The sequence below is a fragment of the Ambystoma mexicanum genome, chromosome 8, assembly GCF_040938575.1.
Source record: "Ambystoma mexicanum isolate Mex_15411 chromosome 8, UKY_AmexF1_1, whole genome shotgun sequence".
Classification (NCBI taxonomy): Eukaryota; Metazoa; Chordata; class Amphibia; order Caudata; family Ambystomatidae; genus Ambystoma; species Ambystoma mexicanum.
In genome coordinates, this window is record NC_090929.1 from 1428350001 (window position 1) to 1428369323 (window position 19323).

The 19323-nt window shown below is 46.4% G+C and overlaps 1 protein-coding gene across 2 annotated transcripts in view; it reads left to right on the forward strand.

The window, feature by feature from the left end:
* Positions 1 to 19323, forward strand: part of MMS19 (MMS19 homolog, cytosolic iron-sulfur assembly component) — a 1998114-nt gene that overhangs the window by 1600300 nt on the left and 378491 nt on the right. For both annotated transcript variants that reach the window (XM_069611573.1, XM_069611574.1), the window contains exon 24: positions 12833 to 12933. In XM_069611573.1, coding sequence (XP_069467674.1) covers positions 12833 to 12933 — 101 coding nt within the window. The remainder of the gene's footprint in view (positions 1 to 12832; positions 12934 to 19323) is intronic.

The following is a 19323-nucleotide window of genomic DNA, read 5'->3' on the forward strand; positions in this document are numbered from 1 at the left end:
TCCAGCATTGCTTCCATATGAATCCCTCTATCATATCTAGGGAATCTTTACTAGGCAAGTGCAATACCTCAAGGCCATATAGTAGCATTGGGATACTTTTTCCCTTCTAATAATTTGAGGGAACATAATGTAAAGGTACAATACTTTACATATATCTTTGCATTTGTGCTGCTAGATGGGCTAGCTTGTCGTTCAATCTTACAATAATCGACACAGGATTCTTAGATGAGTAAAATGGAAAGCCTAGGTAGACAATGTGATCTACTATGCCCACAGAGATGTTACTCAATCCATTTATATGTATATCTTTTTCCCCTTGCTACAGGCCAACACTGATGATTTAGCCACATTAGTTTTAAACCATTATTTAATGGTCTCGTGCAGCTAAGGACCTAGATATCCTAATGGGAGTCCTATCAAATATGAAATCGTCAGCAAATGCTAGTGCTCTCACGGTTACATTACCAATTTTTGGAGATGATGAAATGACACCGTCTAACGAATCGAACAAGCCTGAAAAATATAGGAGGCGGATGCTAATACTCACACCTGCTTCAGCTCCAATGTAGTTCCCATCTCCATAGTAACATTGCCAGCCATATTTAGTCTCAGCTGGATCGTAGTGTCTTTATGAAAGGTCATCAGAATGTTTAGCAACCTCTCTGGGATGCCCAATCAATATAGTTTGTTCCACAGTTGTTTGTTATATTAATTTGTAAAGTGCGCTAGACCCAGGGGTATCGGGGCGCTTGAGCAACAAGGATATTTTCAGCTTGGTTACATTACTGTACAATAATTTACAAGTATATACATAGGTAGTACAGGTACAAGTACGAGACAGATGAACTAACAAATGTTTACAAAATGGACATAGTGAAGGTGTGGGCAGGTGGGGTTAGCGGTCATTTTCCTTTATCCATTGAATGTAGTTGCGCCTGAAGTGAAGGTAGGTTTGGGCTGTCCTTAAGGTGGGTGGCAGGGAGTTCCAATGTTGGGCCGCTTTCACCTGGAAGCTATTACCTCCGGTTTTGGAGCGTTTAAATCTAGGCACTGGGGAGGTTAGAATTCGCTGTTCTGGTAGATCGGTTGGGGGTATATCTCTTGAATCTGTCAACAAGGTAGCGAGGGGCTGCATTATTGAGGCATTTGTAAGTGAAGCTACCTTCAGCATAATTTTGTCAGTTGTGGTGAGTCAATTGTTGGCTCTCCTAGTTTTTAGAGATATGTTCTTTTGGAGATGCTCAGAGCTGCTCTGAGAGCATTATTTTGCAAGATCTGGATTTTGTTTGTAACATATTTGTTGGCTCCAACATATAAGGCATTATAGTAAATCCAGTTTAGATAGGATTTGGGCTCTGACTAGAGTAATGCAACTATGGGTCGAGAGGAAGGATTTAGCTGCTCTAATTAATTCACAGGTGTAGGCTGTGGTGGAGGCCATGGAGCTGACCTGTTTGTAGAAGGAAAGGGTGGCATCAAGATAAAATCCTAGCGTTTTACTTCTTTGGCTACATTAATAGAGTTACCGTCAATGATGAAGCTTGAGTATTTGTGATTGTTTTTTTTTTTAAATTGATGGTGGTGGCAAGGATTATAAGCTCAGTCTTGTCATAATTCAGCCATAGACTGAGAAGCCATCCATGCCTGGATGATGAGGTACACTTTGTTCACCAAGGCCAAATCCTTGTCATAATCTCCCGTCAGCGGGATGAGGATCTGGGTATCGTCTGCATAGTTAGTGTAGGTGATACCAAGACCATCGAGATCATCGAACAGGGGCTTTGTAAACACATTATACAGAGTGGGGGAGACGCATGAACCTTGGGGGACCCCACAGGTGATGCGGATGGGGTCAGCGGAAGTAGAGAAGACACACATAGACCTGTTGAGAAAGGATTGAATCCAGCCGATTGCCTCCTGCGAAAAGTGGGCTGCCGAGTCTAGGTGGTTACAGAGTATTTTGTGATGTACTATATCAAATACCGCTGAAAGGTGTAGTAGAAAAGTCTTCCCATTGTCTCTGAGAATATCAATTTGTGCATTAAGGTCAATGAGGGATGTCTCAGTCCCATGTTGTGGTCTGAAGCCCGACTGACGGATTCCCAGGAGGTGTTTTTTTTCTAAATATTGTTTTATTTGAAGATAGGCTATCTTATCTAGTATTTTAAGCAGGAAGGGGACAGTGGTGATGGGTCTGTATTTGGTGGGTCTAAGGAGGGTTTTTTGAGTAGAGGGAGAACCCATGGCTTTTTGAGGTTCCTGGGGATGGTACCTGAGGAGGAGGAGTTGATGAGCTTGGCGATGAAGGTTGAGAGCTTTCAGGCAGCATCTTTGATGATTTGAGAGGGGCAGGTGTCTCCCTGGCAGTTCGATGGTTTAAGAGTGAGAGTGATTTGTTCAACCTCTAATGTGGATACTTTGGAGAAGCTGAAGCAAAGAGGGTGGGGGGGAGGAGGAGGTTTCGGTGTAAGTTTTTGAGAGGGAGGGGTGTGATGTTGGCTGCTCGGGCGGTGCAAAGGAGGGATTCTTTCTTGTTATTGATTTTGACTTGTAGTCCTGCAACTTTATTGGAGAGGGCATTTTGGATGCTAGTACACCATTGTGTCTTTCACACATGTATCTGGGACTGGGATGGGTGTTTCCAGCTCTTTGAGCATAGTAAACAATTATTTTATGCCGGAGTTAGCTTGCGATATTTTTAATTTGTAGGACTCTTGCTTGGCTATTATTTCTTTTTTGTAGAGGGTGGTTATTTTGTTGGTTTTGTCTTATTATCATCTGAGGGTGATTGTCTCCATGCCTGTTCGCTTTTGTGTTTTTCGAGTTTGAGAGATTTCAGGTAAGGGGAGAACCATGAGTTCAGATGTCATTTAGACTTATTTTTTCTGAGTTTCAGCAGAGCGATGGAGTCTAGGGCTGATATCATGATTTTGTTCTATTCATCTACAAGGGTGTGGGGATTGGAAGATTCTGTGAGTGAATTCAAAGTCGGGAGAATAAGGGGGATGAGTTTTTCAGCTGTAATATTTTTATTTCTTGTGGTGATGGCTGGGGCTAGGGAGTTGTTGATGGTGGTCGGGTTTGAGGCCTCTAGGGAAAAGGTAAGGAGATGGTGGTCAGACCAGGGCTGGGGGAGATGGCGGTGATGGAAGCCAAACTATTATAGTCTGCCACCCAGTCAAGGGTCCTCCTTTTTTTGTGTGTAGGGAGGGTCGCTCTTTGGACAAGGTGTTATCAATAAGTGTGGCCTGAGGCTCTTTGGGGTCTTTAAAGCCTAGGTTAAAATCGCCTAGGAGAAGGCTCTGGGTGTGTTTTTTAAGTTGGTAGTGAGGATAGTTGTTAGATCCTCCTCAAATGAACCTAGAGGGCCGGGGGGTCTGTAGAGTAGGTGGATGGTAAGGGTTTGGGAATTGGCAGTGGGCAGTTTAGCTGTTAGCGATTCGCAGGAATTGGAGTTTTCCGATGGGGTAAGTCTCATGCTTAGATGGGTCTTGGCAATTAGGGCGAGGCCTCTGCTTCTAGATTCAGTTCGGTCAGCTCTGAAGATAATGTAATCTTGCGGGATGGCTAATATAAGGGCTGGGCCTGTGGCTGTGTGGAGCCAGGACTCAGTGATGGCTAAGAGGTCCAGTTTCTCTAATAGTATAAGGTCTGCTATGTCTGTAGCATGGGCTACTATGGAGCGTGTATTAGGGCGCCTCTAATGAAGGGGGTGATGGTTTTAGTAGGAGTTAGCAAAGTGGCCAGATTGTCAGGATTGTACTTGCCATGGGTGTTGTGTTGTGTATGGGTCTGTACGTGGGCAGGATGGTGGGTGTGCCTATGTGCTCAGGTATAGTCCAGTTGCTAGATTTAGTGTGGGGTGAGTCCCTGGCACAGGGGTCGAATATTTTGGGTAATCTGGCATGATCACAGTAAAGATCGATCCACGTAATCGAGCGCTGCAATAAGATCCATGAATGGCAAGTATACACCATATTCTAAATTCTCAAAGGCTTTCTACTGAAGTGTTGAAGTAAACTTATTATAAGGCCATTTAGAGTACATCCCAAGCCTGTCTTGAACCCAGTCTGATATGTTGGTGCTATATTTGCCTCATTTGCCCATTTATAAATGTAGGACTAAAGGTGCAAATCATTTACTACAAAGAATCCAACAGAGCTATTGGATGATAGTTCTGTGGGGCTGTCTTGGCCCCTTTCATATAGACAGGAAGTATGCATCTCTGATGCTATGTCCTGGGAAGCAAACGGGTGCTGATCATTTCCACAAAACGACCATGTAGAATAGGGGGCCACAACCTCATTTATATATCCCAACAAGGCAAGGTAGTCCCATCACATTAAATTCCTCTTTAGAAGATGTGCTGATATATTTCTCTTTTTGAAACACCACACATCCTCAGGGATACTGTTGGATCTGTACCTCATGCTGAGTTGGACCCAAACTGTTTACCATTTGCCAAACGTTATTAGTATTCTTTATGATCAAGGTCTGGACCATATTGGAGCTATCTGTATAATTTAATTTCAGTCTATGAAATTTCATCGAATTTCTATAACTTTGTTTCAACTACCTTTTACCTTCTTGGCATTCTGGACGACCTCCTCCCAAGTAAGCTCCCTGGATCGGAAGTTTTGTCTGTTTTTTCTTCATGTGAATGACACCTCGGAACTGTTAACAACTTGGCAAATGGAACTCTGCTTATTACACCAGTCTCCTCTGTTTTTAGAATTACATTATTATAGTTAACCAAATTTTATGGAACCTAATCCCAACAAGTCATTCAGACAAGAATTACATTTCCCATACTGATGACTTGACCACTTAATGGAAACTGCAAGTTCGGTTATTGAGAGCCTTATCTATTTTTTCTCTTCTAGAAAAATAGAGCATTAGCTCGTACCTCTTTTGGTATGGAAGAAGAGTCCCAGCCCTTTCTTTCCCATCGGGAAGGGTTACATCAAAGCTTTACTGGTCATTCGTGTGACTGGCAAGGTTTTTTGGTTACATTTATAAATATAATAATTACAGATCACTATGTTATAGATAATTAATTTGATGTTTTATAATAAAGTTTGTAGGACTTTTTCATACTTTATTTTCCATGTTCATAGTCTATAGGGGAAAATGTTTATCCTGTTTCGAGTCCTAGGTTACAATTCGATGGTTATTGTACCTAGTTACTCTAACAACTCAAAGTGGACTTATAAAAACACCCTCCCAAATGGGTTCCCAGTGTTTGCATCCTTTCATGCTCTGTACCTGTTTGAATGCATTTTCGTTTAGAGAGAGTATGGCTAAAAATGGTGCACTTCTTTGCTGAGCTTACTCTTTCAAATGGACTTTAAAAAAACAAAACAGTGTCCTGCCAACTATTAATGTATCATTGCTTTGCATGGAAAGCAATCTTCATTGTGCACTGCAGTCCAACACATCCTCTAGATGTGTTATAATATCAACATAAAGTGGTGTCAGAGGTTTAGTGTGAATGTATTGATGAGCCGCAACAGTCTGTTACTTGCAAGGTCTACGGTGGCTCCTTAGGTTTCTGCAGTGAACCAGCAGAAGCATGCAATACAACCAGGTATTTTACAGAGACTCATTGCTGCTGCTTCATTTCGGAAACATAAGCAGTGCCTGCCTCTGACCAGTCTCTCTGTCCCCTGTGCATCAGTCTCCTTCCCATCTGTACCTACACCTATCTAAGCCATCTTGGAAGCAAGCCACAGATAACTTCTCCAATCTAACACAAAGCGACAAGTATCACAAAGTATGCCTAGACCAATATATCTAGTTTCAAGGGTTTGTATTCTACTCAAAATCTACAGAATCGCACATTTCACAATTAACTGGGTTCTGACCTCCTGTTTTCCTTGGGTATGCTTAATGTTCAAAAAGAGTGTTCTCACTTTTGGCACAGCCTGTTCTGCGTTGTGGGTTTTAGGTTACTTAATCCCTTCTTGTTTTAACTGGTTGGCTTCCAGGGTTCCCTTACCCAACACAATAACTTTGCCATCAGCCCTCTAACCAGGCGGGGAAGTCTTGACACATTTCTCTGGATGCCAGAGGGTTGAGAGTCTCTTCTATTCTGCCTGTTCATATGCCTTTGTTTCCTTGTCCCCTTACACCTCCCAACACCTGACATACTCTTCCTATCCCCTTCTCATTCCTCCTCCGAGGGATGTCCTTTCACCAAAATGCCAGGAGTAGCGGAAGTGACATCACCTGACCCTTGACCTCTGATGACCTCACAGGAAGTGATGTCATTTTACCCCACCCCAAAGTGATATCACGGGAAGCAATGGGACACAACCTTTTGCTCCTTGATAAAATAGGAAGTGGCATCGCATTGTTCCTAAGCACACTATGAAAAATATGGTTACAATATCACTATAATGTGACATACATTTCATACAAGAATGGATCGCCATATGTATTGTTAAGATCAGTGTGTATAGGCCCATATTAGCAAATTTCTGTGAATGCAAGCAGACGTCCATGGCCGAATGATAATGATGTGCTATTATGTAGCACTTAGGCGTAAGCCCTTTATATAGAATAAATATGCATTACAATGTCACCCAACCTGTGTTGGTACTCATTCATCGACCTCAGAAGGATGAAAGGCTGAGTTGAGGTGTTTAAAAACAGACTAAATCAGTAACTCACTCCCAGAAGTTTGCCTAAAATAAACCTTTAATGAGTCTAGCAATTATTGTATAGAATTCTAGAAAGACACATTGTTTGGTATTGGCATTCTTTCTTATTTAGGGTCACTGCTGAAAGTGTTTGACTTGTGGAAAGCCAACTACTCCAGAAGCAAAGAGCCACATGGTGCTGGCCACAGCCCAGGAACTTGCATTAAAAAAAAAGCTTTAAAAAACCTTTTTTCTTTTCTTTTAGGGGTACCAAGGGAGACCAGAGAGGTAGCAAGGGCGACCTCAGGGTTCAAAGTTGCGACCCCTGGCAATCTCTAAATTATGTCCCTGCTTCCTCCCACTTTCTAATCCTACCTAGGACTGACCTAGCCACCAGAACCTTTGTAGAATATGCAACACATTTTATCTCATGCCCTCTCTTCTCACCACTACCTATTGCGCTCCAATATCTCAGTCAACACCTGTTGGTATCACTTTATCCCTAGTACCACCTCCACCTCCTGTAGTTACTGCCTTCTCCCCTCCAGTACATTCAGATCCTGATATTACCACTTCCTCTTCTATACCAGCTTCACCTCCTGCTGTCACCCTGACTGACTGTGGTCTCTGGAATGTATAGGGCTCTGTGATCTTTGTGAGTGTCTGCAATTGGCTGGGCTAGGATCTGTTTCTTCTCTTGGTTTCACCTAGGCCTACATTGGTGTTAGAGAGAATTCTCTGTTTAGGCTGAATTTCCTAACCTAGCGAGTCCTCCAGCAGCTTTGCTAGATTTCTGGAGTTTGTTTTTTTCTCCTGCCAAGAGTGAGACTCTCTTTCTCCCACTCTTGGACATGATTTATGGTGTTCCTTTGACTGCTAATGTGTTTTATGGGCTATGGGGTCCTTTACTCCATAGGGTCTCATGTGTTTTTACTATGTGTGTTACACAGCACCCTCCGTGCAGTGACACAGGGGTGTCATAGTAACACCCCACCATAGACTCCATGCCCTGGGACTGACTACTGTCTCCCAGGGCATGTAAAGTCACCATTGGCTTTACTAGTCCCAAATTATGAACAGAAACCAGTACAAACCATCATATTGTGGACGTACTGGTCGGGGCAATTTGATTGCCCGGGGTCTGTTAGTCGAGGGGACACGTCTCCGTCCCCCCTGGTCGAGTTTTGGCTGGTGGCAGTGGATACTACTTTTTATATTCAACCGCGAATATATCCCTATGGGATTTTCCCATTGTTCGAGGCTACCAACTTTAATTATTTAATTCTCATAGCCTCGAACATACCGCCGGTTTATTTATTTAATATTAATTCGCCGGTTGGTATTTTTTGCCAGGACTCTATTCTAAAATGGCATTTGTGTTCCCTTCTGTGACTCCAACCCAAGTCGAGCCCTTTGTTTCACTTTTGGCGGGCTTCTCCACAGAAGCCTCCCAAAGTGGTGCCACTCTGTCTGGGTACCACAGGGGGTGTGGGAGGGGGTTTAGGCACCCTGGACTGAGTTACCTTGGTAACTCAAGTCGCACTCTTGTGTGATTGGACCAAGTGGTGAGCCGGCCGGCTCACCACTTAGCATGTTTGATTGACAGCTAGGCTGAGTGAATGGGGGTGTGCTGCATAAAAGCAGGGCTTTGGGGACTGGAACTTCAGAAGTCGCCACAGGACCTGAGAATCCGACGAGGGAGAAGCTGAGCTGACCTGCTACGACGACACCACCGGTGGAGCCCTGCTGAACTGACTCGCCACTTCCCAACGACAGAGGAGATCTCCCTACTGGAGAGTCTTCTTCCCTTGACTGGTGGGCGCAACCAGTTTACCTTCTTTTCTCGCATCCCAGGACGTCTCGTGGTCGAATTGCCCGTACCAAGCACCCTGGCAACCGGATAGCCACTTACCACTGGACCGCGAACAAAAGGACCCCTCCTTTTTACTGAGAACTCTGCGGCTGGTTTCTTCCCTGGCAGTGCAACGGACTCCCGTCTTCCTCTCCGACGAGATCCTCTCTTCCCCCGGACGAAGCACCGACTTGCATCAGCTGCCAGGAACAACTGCCCCCGCTGGAGTATTCTCACCACTTTAAGGTACTGTGTCCGCCAGGCCTTCCTTTCTAAAGATTGCTACAAGGTAACAATAATCCCTTAACCTTCTGGACTGGGCTGGCCGCCTTGACCATCTAACTGGTCCCTTTCTTTTGGTCCAACTCTTTCTGAACCTTTTCGAGACTTTTGTGCACTTTTCAACCGTGTGACCTTGGACACATTTAGTTCTGATCCTCTCAAAGTGGATCCGGCTTTCTGAACTCTAACTACACGGTTTGACTCTGCCTTCCTCTCTTGCTGTGTTCTTGTGAAAGTGTTGGGATCTGTTTCAAAGTATATTCTGCTTTTCTCTCTCTTTTAAAACAAATTATTAGAGTGCCATCTGCATTAAGTGCTCACCGCTGTCTGAAAATAAGTGGGGCTTTACTTAAGACTTGTCTAATTCTTTTAAGGGAGTGTATATCTTTTAGTGACCGTGTTTTTGAACTGCTTAAAATTAGTGCCTGTGTGTTTTATTAGATGTGGTTTTAAATCAATAATTATATATCTTTGACACCAAGCTCTGGTCAGTGTTTGCTTGTTCTACTATGTTATTTTGACCTATTGTGAATACTCTGTATACTGCCTAACTCTTCTTGAGGGAAGTCTGACTGCTCAGCCACAGCTACCAAGTGAATCTGTGTGGTACAGACTGCTACCAAGTGGGTTTGCTGCCAAACACCTGTGGTCTTAAATCTTTTGCAGTGGTCCCAGAGGGAACTGCACAGGTTTCTGCCTAACAATTGGCCTTCAGGAGGTAACCAAAGCCTTTACCTGATCTGGAATCTCCATTTCCCTCCATCTGGTAGTGCTTAGTACAGCCAGGGAGAATATCTGCTTTCCCAGGGTGTGAATCTGTAGACTGTAAACCCTCTTAGCGTCTTTCTACTCCCTTGAAGGCAAAGCAGTAACTGATTTCCTGTTAACTTGTAACTTTGTATTTTCCCCTGAGTGAATGGTCGCTCAATATTCCTGCCACTGTCACTCCTATGCAGACCTACTCCTCCTTTGAATGCCTTGTCTGCCGACTCTCTCTCTCTCTCCTAGCCATTCCCTTACTGTAGCTACTATCTATCGGCCACCTGGTCAAATTTCCGCCTTCCTCTCCGAGTGGGCTGACCTCTCCTCCTCACTCCTGTCCTCAACCACTAAACTCCTCTTTCTTGGAGACCTCAATATCTATCTCGATGCCTCCTGTCCTCCCTCTGGACTCTTTCACGACCTCTGTGACTCTCTCTCTCTCTATTCTCCCGTCTGGGCCGACCCATTCTGCAGGGCACACTCTCGATGCTCTGATCTCTTCTGACCTTCCCCTCTCTGTCCCTCTCTCCACTTCTCTCTCCTGGAGTGATCACTTTCTCCTATCCTCCCACCTCACCTTCCCTACCCCACAGGCAAAGCCACCCTCATCACTGCCACCACCTTCACGGTTATCCGACCCATGAAGCGCGTGTCAGTTGAGGCTTTCGCTACCACCTTCTCGCCCCCTCCTCCCCCTTTGGCTGACTCCCACCCTGACACAGCCCTCTCTACTCTGCTATATCTGATACCCTCGATATCCTTGCCCCTGTCATGAGGATCCGCCTGAAGCCCAAAGCCAAATGTAACTCCTGGTATGACTCGGATCTCGTCACCCTTAAACGCAAGTGCAGGGTGGCAGAGAGGAAATGGCGTGCTTCATGTTCATCCTCTGACAAACTGGCCTGCTGCCAGCTCCAAAGGCAATACCGGCTCTCCGTTCTCACTAAGAAGAGAGCCCTTATCCAAGCTCGCATCTCTGCGGCATCTAAAAATTCGGCTGAACTCTTTAAAATCTACAAGGATCTGGCCAACCCTGCTGCAGTCTCCACCTCTCCTGTCCCCTCCCAGGCCCTCTGCAGGGCACTGGCCTCCCACTTCATTTCAAAAACTCAGGACATCCTGTCCTCACTCTCCTATCACCTCCCCCCCTCTATTCCCTGCTCTCCCTCTGGCCCTTCTGCAGCCACCCCTCCTCCCTCCTTCTCTGCCTTTCCCCTTTTTTCTGCTGACGAGGTTTCAAGACAAGTCCGATCTATGAAAGTCTCGTCAAAACAGGTCCACCCCTGTTCCTCCAAAACTATCAAGGACCACATTGACTCCCTGGCCCCTGCCCTGGCTGACTTCTGCAATCACTCCTTCGCCTCTGGAATCTTCCCTTCCCCCATCAAGCAGTCCCTTGTGCACCCCCTTCTTAAACCCTCTTCCGACCCCTCCTGCCCAGCTATCGCCCAATCTCTATCACCCACTTCCTGGGCAAGCTCCTGGAGAAACTGGCCATCTCCCAGCTTAATCTCCATGCTGAATCAGTTGGTAGTCTTCATGACCATCAGTCTGGCTTCAGAGCTGCCAGAAGCACGGAAACTGCTCTCCTGAACATCCGTGAAAACCTGCTCTCTAACCTTGACTCTAACACCCCTTGTGTTCTCATTCTGCTCGACCTCTCTTCTGCCTTTGACACCGTCAACCACACCATCCTGATTAACCGTCTCCGTGATAACCTGGGTATCACTGGTCAGACTCTGGCGTGGCTGACCTCCTTCCTCTCCAATCGACCCTCCCAGGTCCAACTGGGTTCCTTCCTCTCTGACATCTTTTTCTCTACCTGTGGTGTTCCCCAGGGATCTAACCTCTCCCCCTGGCTGTTCAACCAGTATCTGGCACTTCTTGCTCACCGCATCGCCGCTCTCTGTCCTAACTTTCAGTGCTACGCGGATGATACCCAGCTCATTTTCAGGCTACCCTCAGCCTCCTCTTCGCCTTCACTCATCTTTGACTGTCTCTCTGCTATCCAAGAATGGTGTGCCGCCAATGACCTCTGCCTTAATGCCAGTAAGACTGAGATTCTACTTATCGGTACACCCACTCCCTCCTTCCCTGCAGCTCTCTGGCCGGCCTCCCTTGGCCCTCTTCCTGCGCCTACCTGCAAAGCAAAAAACCTTGGAGTCATCTTCGACTCCACACTCTCTTTCTCTCCTCACATATCTGACGTCTCTAAGAAGTCACACTACCAGCTACACCTCCTCAGAGGTATCCTTCCCTTCCTCTCCTTCCCCCAGACGCTCACTGTCTCCAGAGCCCTGGTTCTCGAGGCTGGACTACTGTAACAGCCTCTATCTAAATCTTCCTGCCTCTACTCTCCGCCCTTTGCAACTTATCCAGAACAGGACTGCGAGACTTGTCCTTGGCCTCAAGCCCAAGGACTGTATCTCTCCAGGTCTGAAATCACTACACTGGCTCCCAGTGGCTGCGAGGATTAAGTTCAAAACCCTCTGCATTGTTCACAAGGCCTTCCTTGGTCTTAGGCCAAAATACCTTCAACTCTCTCTTCTGAAATATCTTCCTTCTCGAGCTCTTCGCTCATCCACCTCCAACTACCTCAAGGTCAGCCGCTTCTCCAAGCAACAAGCTGGGGGTAGATCTCTCTCGGCAGCAGGGGCCTCCCTCTGGAACAGCTTTCCTGCCTCCCTGAAACTTGAGGAGAACCATCTCCGGTTCAGGAAGCACCTCAAAACCTTCCTCTTTGCCTCTGCTTTCTCTCCCTCTCTCCCCTGCTAAAAATACTGAACCTGGACTGAATCTGCTATCGGGCCACTCTCCGATCTCTGCCCTTGGCCCTGCCACTCTTCCCTCAACTGCCTACCTGCACTACGGGACTGTCTCTGTATCCTACAGCCCCTTCTCCCGGCACTTACCTTGCACTTGCCACCAGCTGGCTCTATTATTTATCTTGTATTCTACTAACCATGTCCTGCACTTTTCCTTGCACTTGCCACCAGCTGGCCCTATTATTTATCTTGTATTCTACTAACCATGTACAGCACTTCCCCCTCTCCATTCCCCTTGCACTTTTTCCCAGTACCCTCTACCCTTGCCCTTGCACGATCTGAATGACACCTGGCCTAGTAGGATCGTTGTCCATCTCCCTTTGTCCCCCCCCCCCGCCTCGTCGTGCCTTGAAACACTTGTGTATAGGCGCGTTACAAATGCCATATCATATCATATATCAATAGAAATGTTCTACAGATGGGATGATCTCATAGTCCGTTTCTCATTCCTTGTTCGTTTATCTTGCTAGGGGAACAGCTGGATGAAGCCCTACGGAGTGCTGTTGACAAGATAGAATCAGGCTTGGCAGGTGGCCCAACTAGAACACAGGCATTTACACTGTTGCTTTGGGTAAGGACTGGACTGTTGTGAGGCAGCAACTCATTATTTTAAAGATGAAGTCTTTGTATGTTATTTTGATGTACTTGGGTCTGTTTGTTAACCCCACCCCAGTTCTAACATCTATATGGCCCAAGTTAGATTTTGCTCTGTTTTCACTATCCATCTGCTTTTTCAGTTATGCTTGTGTTCCTCCTATTCACTTTCTAACTGATTTTGTATTTGCTACGGTATTGGATAGTCTCTCAGCACACCATACAAATCATATGGGTTTCCTTTTTATATGACTCCACTAATTTTGTCCATGTGAGCAACATCTAGGACAAATGCATTGGTATCTGTGTTTCCTTACTGTAAATGGTTAAATGTTAATATCTCTCTGAGACTCCAGCCGCCCAGGTGAGGCAGCCCACAGCCCCCAGGCCCCGGCGCCCCCATAAATAAAGAAGAAGAAAAAAAAAAACACCCGTGGCCAGGTCCGCTTCCCTCCCCAGCTCGCCACATCCCTCCCAGCTCCCCTTCCTGGACTCCAGCCCTCCCGCCTCCCATCCCGTCCCCGAGACCTGATTGGAGCTTAGTTCTGTGTGACATCTTGATTTGGTCCAGAAGCACGGTGAGAGTTGCATCCTCATTCAACCGTCTCATCCCACCCCAGAGGCAGGTAACTGCGGCCTCTTCCAGAGAGCCCCTGGGCCCATAGCTTCCACTTCCCCTGCCCACTCCAGCGCCGTTGCTGAACACTTCCCCTCTCCCCCCGCCCCCTTCACTGGGAAGCCTTCTTCACTGGTCTTCCAGTGCAGCCCTCGCCCGGTAGCCCCAAGGCCAAGGTCGGCCCCAACAGAGGCGGCTCCTGGAAGTGAAGGCAGGAGCCACAGGGGAAGAAAGGTGCCAGCCGTCAACCATCAACTACAAGGACCAGTAAGGTAGTAGTGGCCTGGGTTAGGAGTAGACCAACCTCTCTACCCTATAATCCTAGCCACTTAACAATCCGATATAAAACAGTTCCAAAATGTATCAGAGTTTCTGTTCCAAAATTGCATTGTAAGATATTCAGATTGCATTGATAGGCCTCTCTCCCACTATACAGGTCTCCAAAGTTATCAAGGATTCTGTTCCCAAGTTGTATTGTGTGATACTCAGATTGCATAGATAGGCCTCTCCCCCAATAAACAGGTCTCCCAAATTTAGGAGCGTTTCCGTTCTACTCCGATTGTATTTATAGGCCTCTCTCCCACTTTACAGGTCTCCCAAATCTATCAGAGGTCCTGTCCACATACTATATTGTGTGATATTCAGATTGCATTGATAGGCCTCTCTCCCAATACACAGGTCTCCCACATTTAGCAGGGTCTCTGTTCCAAAATTGTATGGTATGATATTCAGATTGCGCTGATAGGTCTCTCCCCCCTATACAGGTCCCCCAAATTGAGAAGTGGTTCTGTCCCCAAACTGCTTAGTATAATATTCTGTTTGCATTGATGGGCCTCTCTCCCAAAATTATCTGGGGTTCTGTCCCCAAGATGTATTGTATGATATTCTGATTGCTTTAATAGGCCTCTCTATACAGGCCCCCCAAATTCATATGGGGTTCTGTCCCCAAACTGCATAGTGTGATGTCATGTTTGCATTGATAGGCCTCTCTCCCACTATACAGGTCCCCCAAACTTACCAGGGGCTCCATTCCCAAACTGTATCGTGACACTCAGATTGCATTGATAGGCCTCTCTCCCACTATACAGGTCTCCAAAATGTATCAGGGGTTATACCCCTAATTGTATGATATTTAGATTGCATTGGTGGGCCTCCCACCCACTATATAGGCTTGCTCCCAAACTGTATTGTATCATATTCAGATTGCACTGATACGACTCTCTCCCACTATACAGGCCTCCCAAACTTGCTCCCAAACTGTATTGTATGATATTCAGATTGCACTGATAGGCCTCTCTCCCACTATACAGGTCTCCCGAATTTAGCAGGGGTTCTGTCCCCAAAATTGCATTGTATGATATTCGGACTACATTGATGGGCTTCTCTCCCACTGTACAGGTCTCCCGAATTTTGCAGGGGTTCTGTCCCCAAAATTGCATTGTGTAACATTCAGATTGCATAGTTAGGACTCTCTCCCAGTATACACGTCCCCCAAGTCCGACAGGGGTTCTGTCCCCAAGTTGTATTACATGCTGTTCAGATTGCATTGATGGGCCTCTCTCCCACTACACAGGCCTCCCAATTCTGGCAGGGGATCTGTTCCCAGACGGTATTGTGGTATTCGGATCGCATTGGGAGGCCTCTCTCCCACCGCGCAGGTCTCCCAATTTTAGCAGGGGCTCTGGTCCCAAACCGCATTGTGTGATATTCAGTTTACATTGATAGGCCTCTCTCCTACTATACAGGTCTCCCAAATATAGCAGGGGTTCTACCGCCAAATCACATCTTGTGCCATTCAGATTACAGCGATAGGCCTCTTTCCCACTATACAGGTCTCCCAAATTTAGCGGGTACTCCTCCCCTAAATTTGAATCATAAGGATTACAATACTCCCTAGGGTCCCTCCTACCATACGAGACTCCAGAACATAGTCAGAACTAGCCTCAAGCACAAACTTAGCTTAACCACCTTAACATACTCCCAGAGAGGACTAGACCGTGATAGAATAGTTCCAGCCGCCCTTATCCTTTCAGAGAGACCTACACAGACAGCACTGAACTTTGCCTACACCCCTGACAACAGTACGCCCAGCACTAAAACCCCTACCAGACAGCGCTCGGAGGACACACAAACCGACCCACCGGAAGAACAGACGGCACAAAAGCTCCCAAGCCTACCAATACAAGAAGAAACACTGGCACTCCCATCACAAGACACAGCAGCCAACCACTCAACCAGCACCTCCGCACTGAGCACCAAAATGCCCCGGACCAGAAAAGGATGCAGAGAAAGGGCACAAGACAAGGCCTCACTGGAAACAGGCACATAAATCCAACCTACCACCGAAGCAACAACCTCGTATAGAAGAAACACAACACCCAAAACCAAAACGACCAGAACAAAACTCCAAAGGGAAAACTCCCTATATCTCACACCATACCTTGCAACAACCCCAGAACCAGGATACCCCAATGACACCGAGACATCAAGACAGACAAAGAAAATCCCGAGACAACCAGAAAAAAGACGGGAACACCCAAGAAGAAGGTGGCCAGAGTCCGACTCCATCACCCATACATCATGAGAACAGAAGGACACCCCCCAACACCTGCGCCATACCGGACATAACGACGAAGAAGATCTTATAACCAACAACCCAAACATGAACCTAACTGACCAATTCAACAAAGAAGAATCCTTCATGGACCTTCACCAAACCAGCACAAACGTAGAAGCAACACCACTGAACAGCCAAGCTTTCAATTTAGCAGACAGCCTCAATGAAGATACAGCCTCCGCTGATCCTCATACGGCCCCAATCAACGCCAACAATGATGCACCGCAACCGAACAACCACAAACCAAAACAAGGTACAACCAACAAGCAAAACCACACCAATAAAATCACTGCAACCTCATCAATGCAAGATCAATGTCGAAACATGCCACTGAGATATATGATCTGCTCTGCGACGGAGGGTTCGACACTTGACGCAATCTTCGCCAACAAACTACTCCTCACCACGGCACCCCCAATTCAAATACCCTGGAGCGATCACCTCATCATCCCCTTTGTAATCAAAATGAACAGGCCAACAAACAATCAACCGGACAAAACAAAGAAAACCATGAGAAGAAATTGGAGAACCATCAAACTCCAACCTGCATGAACTCCTGGAGCTAAACAAACCACACCCAGCATTCATGGAAGAAGATGACATGGACAAAAAGGTAAGCCTGCTGCATTCCTGGATTATAACTACTATAGACAACATCGCCAAAGAAAAACCCTTCGCTTCTTCTAATAAACGGTCTATGGCAAAATGGTTCACCCCACTACTGTGCACCATGGAAAGAAAAAACCGAAGACTAGAACTTGATTGGAGAAAACAAAACGATGCGGCAAACAAACTGAAATTCCTACAACACAACCGGGCTTACAAAAAGCAAAGAGGAAACACTACGACAACCAAATCTTCGAAGCACCAAACGCCCAAAAAGAGCTCTTCAAAATCATAAACGAAATCAAAAACCCTCCAGGATGTCACAACACACCAACTCCGTCCACAAAACTCTGCAACGACCTCGCGGACCACTTCAAAAACAAAATCACTAACATCCAACAAACCATTCAAAGCAGACCGTCTGATCTGACCACGACCACAACCTACACCCGGGAAGAGAACCCAAACAAAATACGGAGCTTTCCAGAAATATCAGTGGAGACATTCGTCAAACTGGTGAATGAAAGCAACAACTCAGGGTCCCCCGATGATCCATGCCCACCAGACATATACAAATCAATTCTTAAACAAGGAACGCCCATGGAATATCACAGGAATGTCCTCAACCATTCCATCGCAACTGGGAAAGTGCCACAAGCCTTCAATAATGCATACATCAGGCCACTACTCAAAGATAAAGCGGGAAACGTAGAGGACCTCTGTTAGGCAGAAACCTGTGCAGTTCCCTTAGGGACCACTGCAAAAGATTTAGGACTACAGGTGGTTGGCAGTAAACCCAATTGGTAGAAGTCTGTACCGCCCAGATTTACCTGGCAGCTGTGGCTGAGCAGTCAGACTTCTCTCAAGATGAGTTAGGCAGTATATAGACTATACACAATAGGTACAGGGATACAGTAGCACAAGCGAACACTGACCAGAGCTTTGGTGTAAAAGTATATAATTATTTATTTAAAGGCACACTTGTAAATTACCCTAGCACAAAAAGAGGTCAGTAAATTCAACACACAGTCACTATTATATATATACAACCCTGATTACTTATTAGACATGTCTTAATGAGAAACACCACTTATTTTCAGACAGAGGTGAGCGCTTGACATAAAATGGCACTCTAATAAGTTATATAAAAAGGGGGGAAAAGGCAAAGTTATGAAAGCACACAAATTTCAATACTTTTCGAGAACCAGAGTGAGGCAAGTTAGGTCAAAATGCCAGTCCCACTCTTAGAGAGAGCAAGCAAAATGTGTCCAGGATCACACAGTGGGGTTATGCCCAAAGAGTCTTTGTAGAAAGTTCACAAAAGATTGAGATCAAGTCAGGAAAAGTTAGTGTAGAGGTCCCAGGCTAGCCCAGGTTAGAAAGTCGAGGATTTACTGTCGCCCCGAACAATCTGTCGCAAGGGAAGCCAGGCGGGACACAGTACCTGAAAGTGGGAAGAACGCTCCAGCAGGGGCAGTTGTTCCTGGCAGCGGTTGCAATTCGGTGTTTCGTCCAGAGGAAGAGGAGGTCTCGACGTGGAGGAAAGCTGAAGGTCGTTGCGCTGCCAGGGAAGAAACCAGCCGCGGAGTTTCCCGCTTACAAGGTACCACCCTTTTCTTCGCGGCAGTGGTAAACCGTGGTATTCCGGTTGCCGGGGTGCTTGGCACCGGCAAGGCGGCCACGAGATGGTCCAGGAAGGCGAAAAGACGGGCAAACTGGTTATCCCCACCAGTCAAAGGAAGAAGACTCTCCGGGCTGGAGATCTCCTCTGTCGGGAAAAGTGGTGAAACGGTTCAGCAGGGCTCCACCAGTGGTGTTGTCGTTGCAGGTCGGCTCGGCTTCTCCCTCCTCGGATTCTTTAGGTCCTGTGGCGACTTCTGAAGTTCCAGTCCCAAAGCCCTGGTTGTATGCAGAAAACCCCCATTCATTCAGCCTAGCTGTCACTCACACATGCTAAGTGGTGAGCCGGGCGGCTCACCACTTGAGCCAATCACACAAGAGTGCGACTTGAGTTGCCAAGGCAACTCAGTCCAGGGTGCCTAAACCCCCTCCCACACCCCCTGTGGTACCCAGACAGAGTGACACCACTTTTGGAGGCTTCTGTGGAGAAGCCCGCCAAAAAAGTGGAACAAAGGGCCCAACTTGGGTTGGAGTCACAGAAGCGAACACAAATGCCATTTTGAAACCAAGTTTCGGCAAAAAATACCAACCGGTGAATTTGTATTAATTTAATAAACCGGCGGTATGTTCGAGGCTATATTAAAAAGTGGTTTGCTGTGCTGAATCCCCCCCAATTCCCTGCCTTTCAAGAATAGCTTGAGGGAAACAACATTTTTTTATTTTGATGTGGTTATCAACCGTTTTGTGAGAGTTGGGCGATTTTGGCTATTTTTGCCAATTGGACATGCGTGGACGGAATGGAAGAAAAGGGTAGGAAAGCCGAGTTGGAGGACAGAAAGCCATACATTTCTGAAAAGTAGACACAATTCCAAGTTTAGGAAGGGGTGATTTGCGCAGGTCAGGCAACA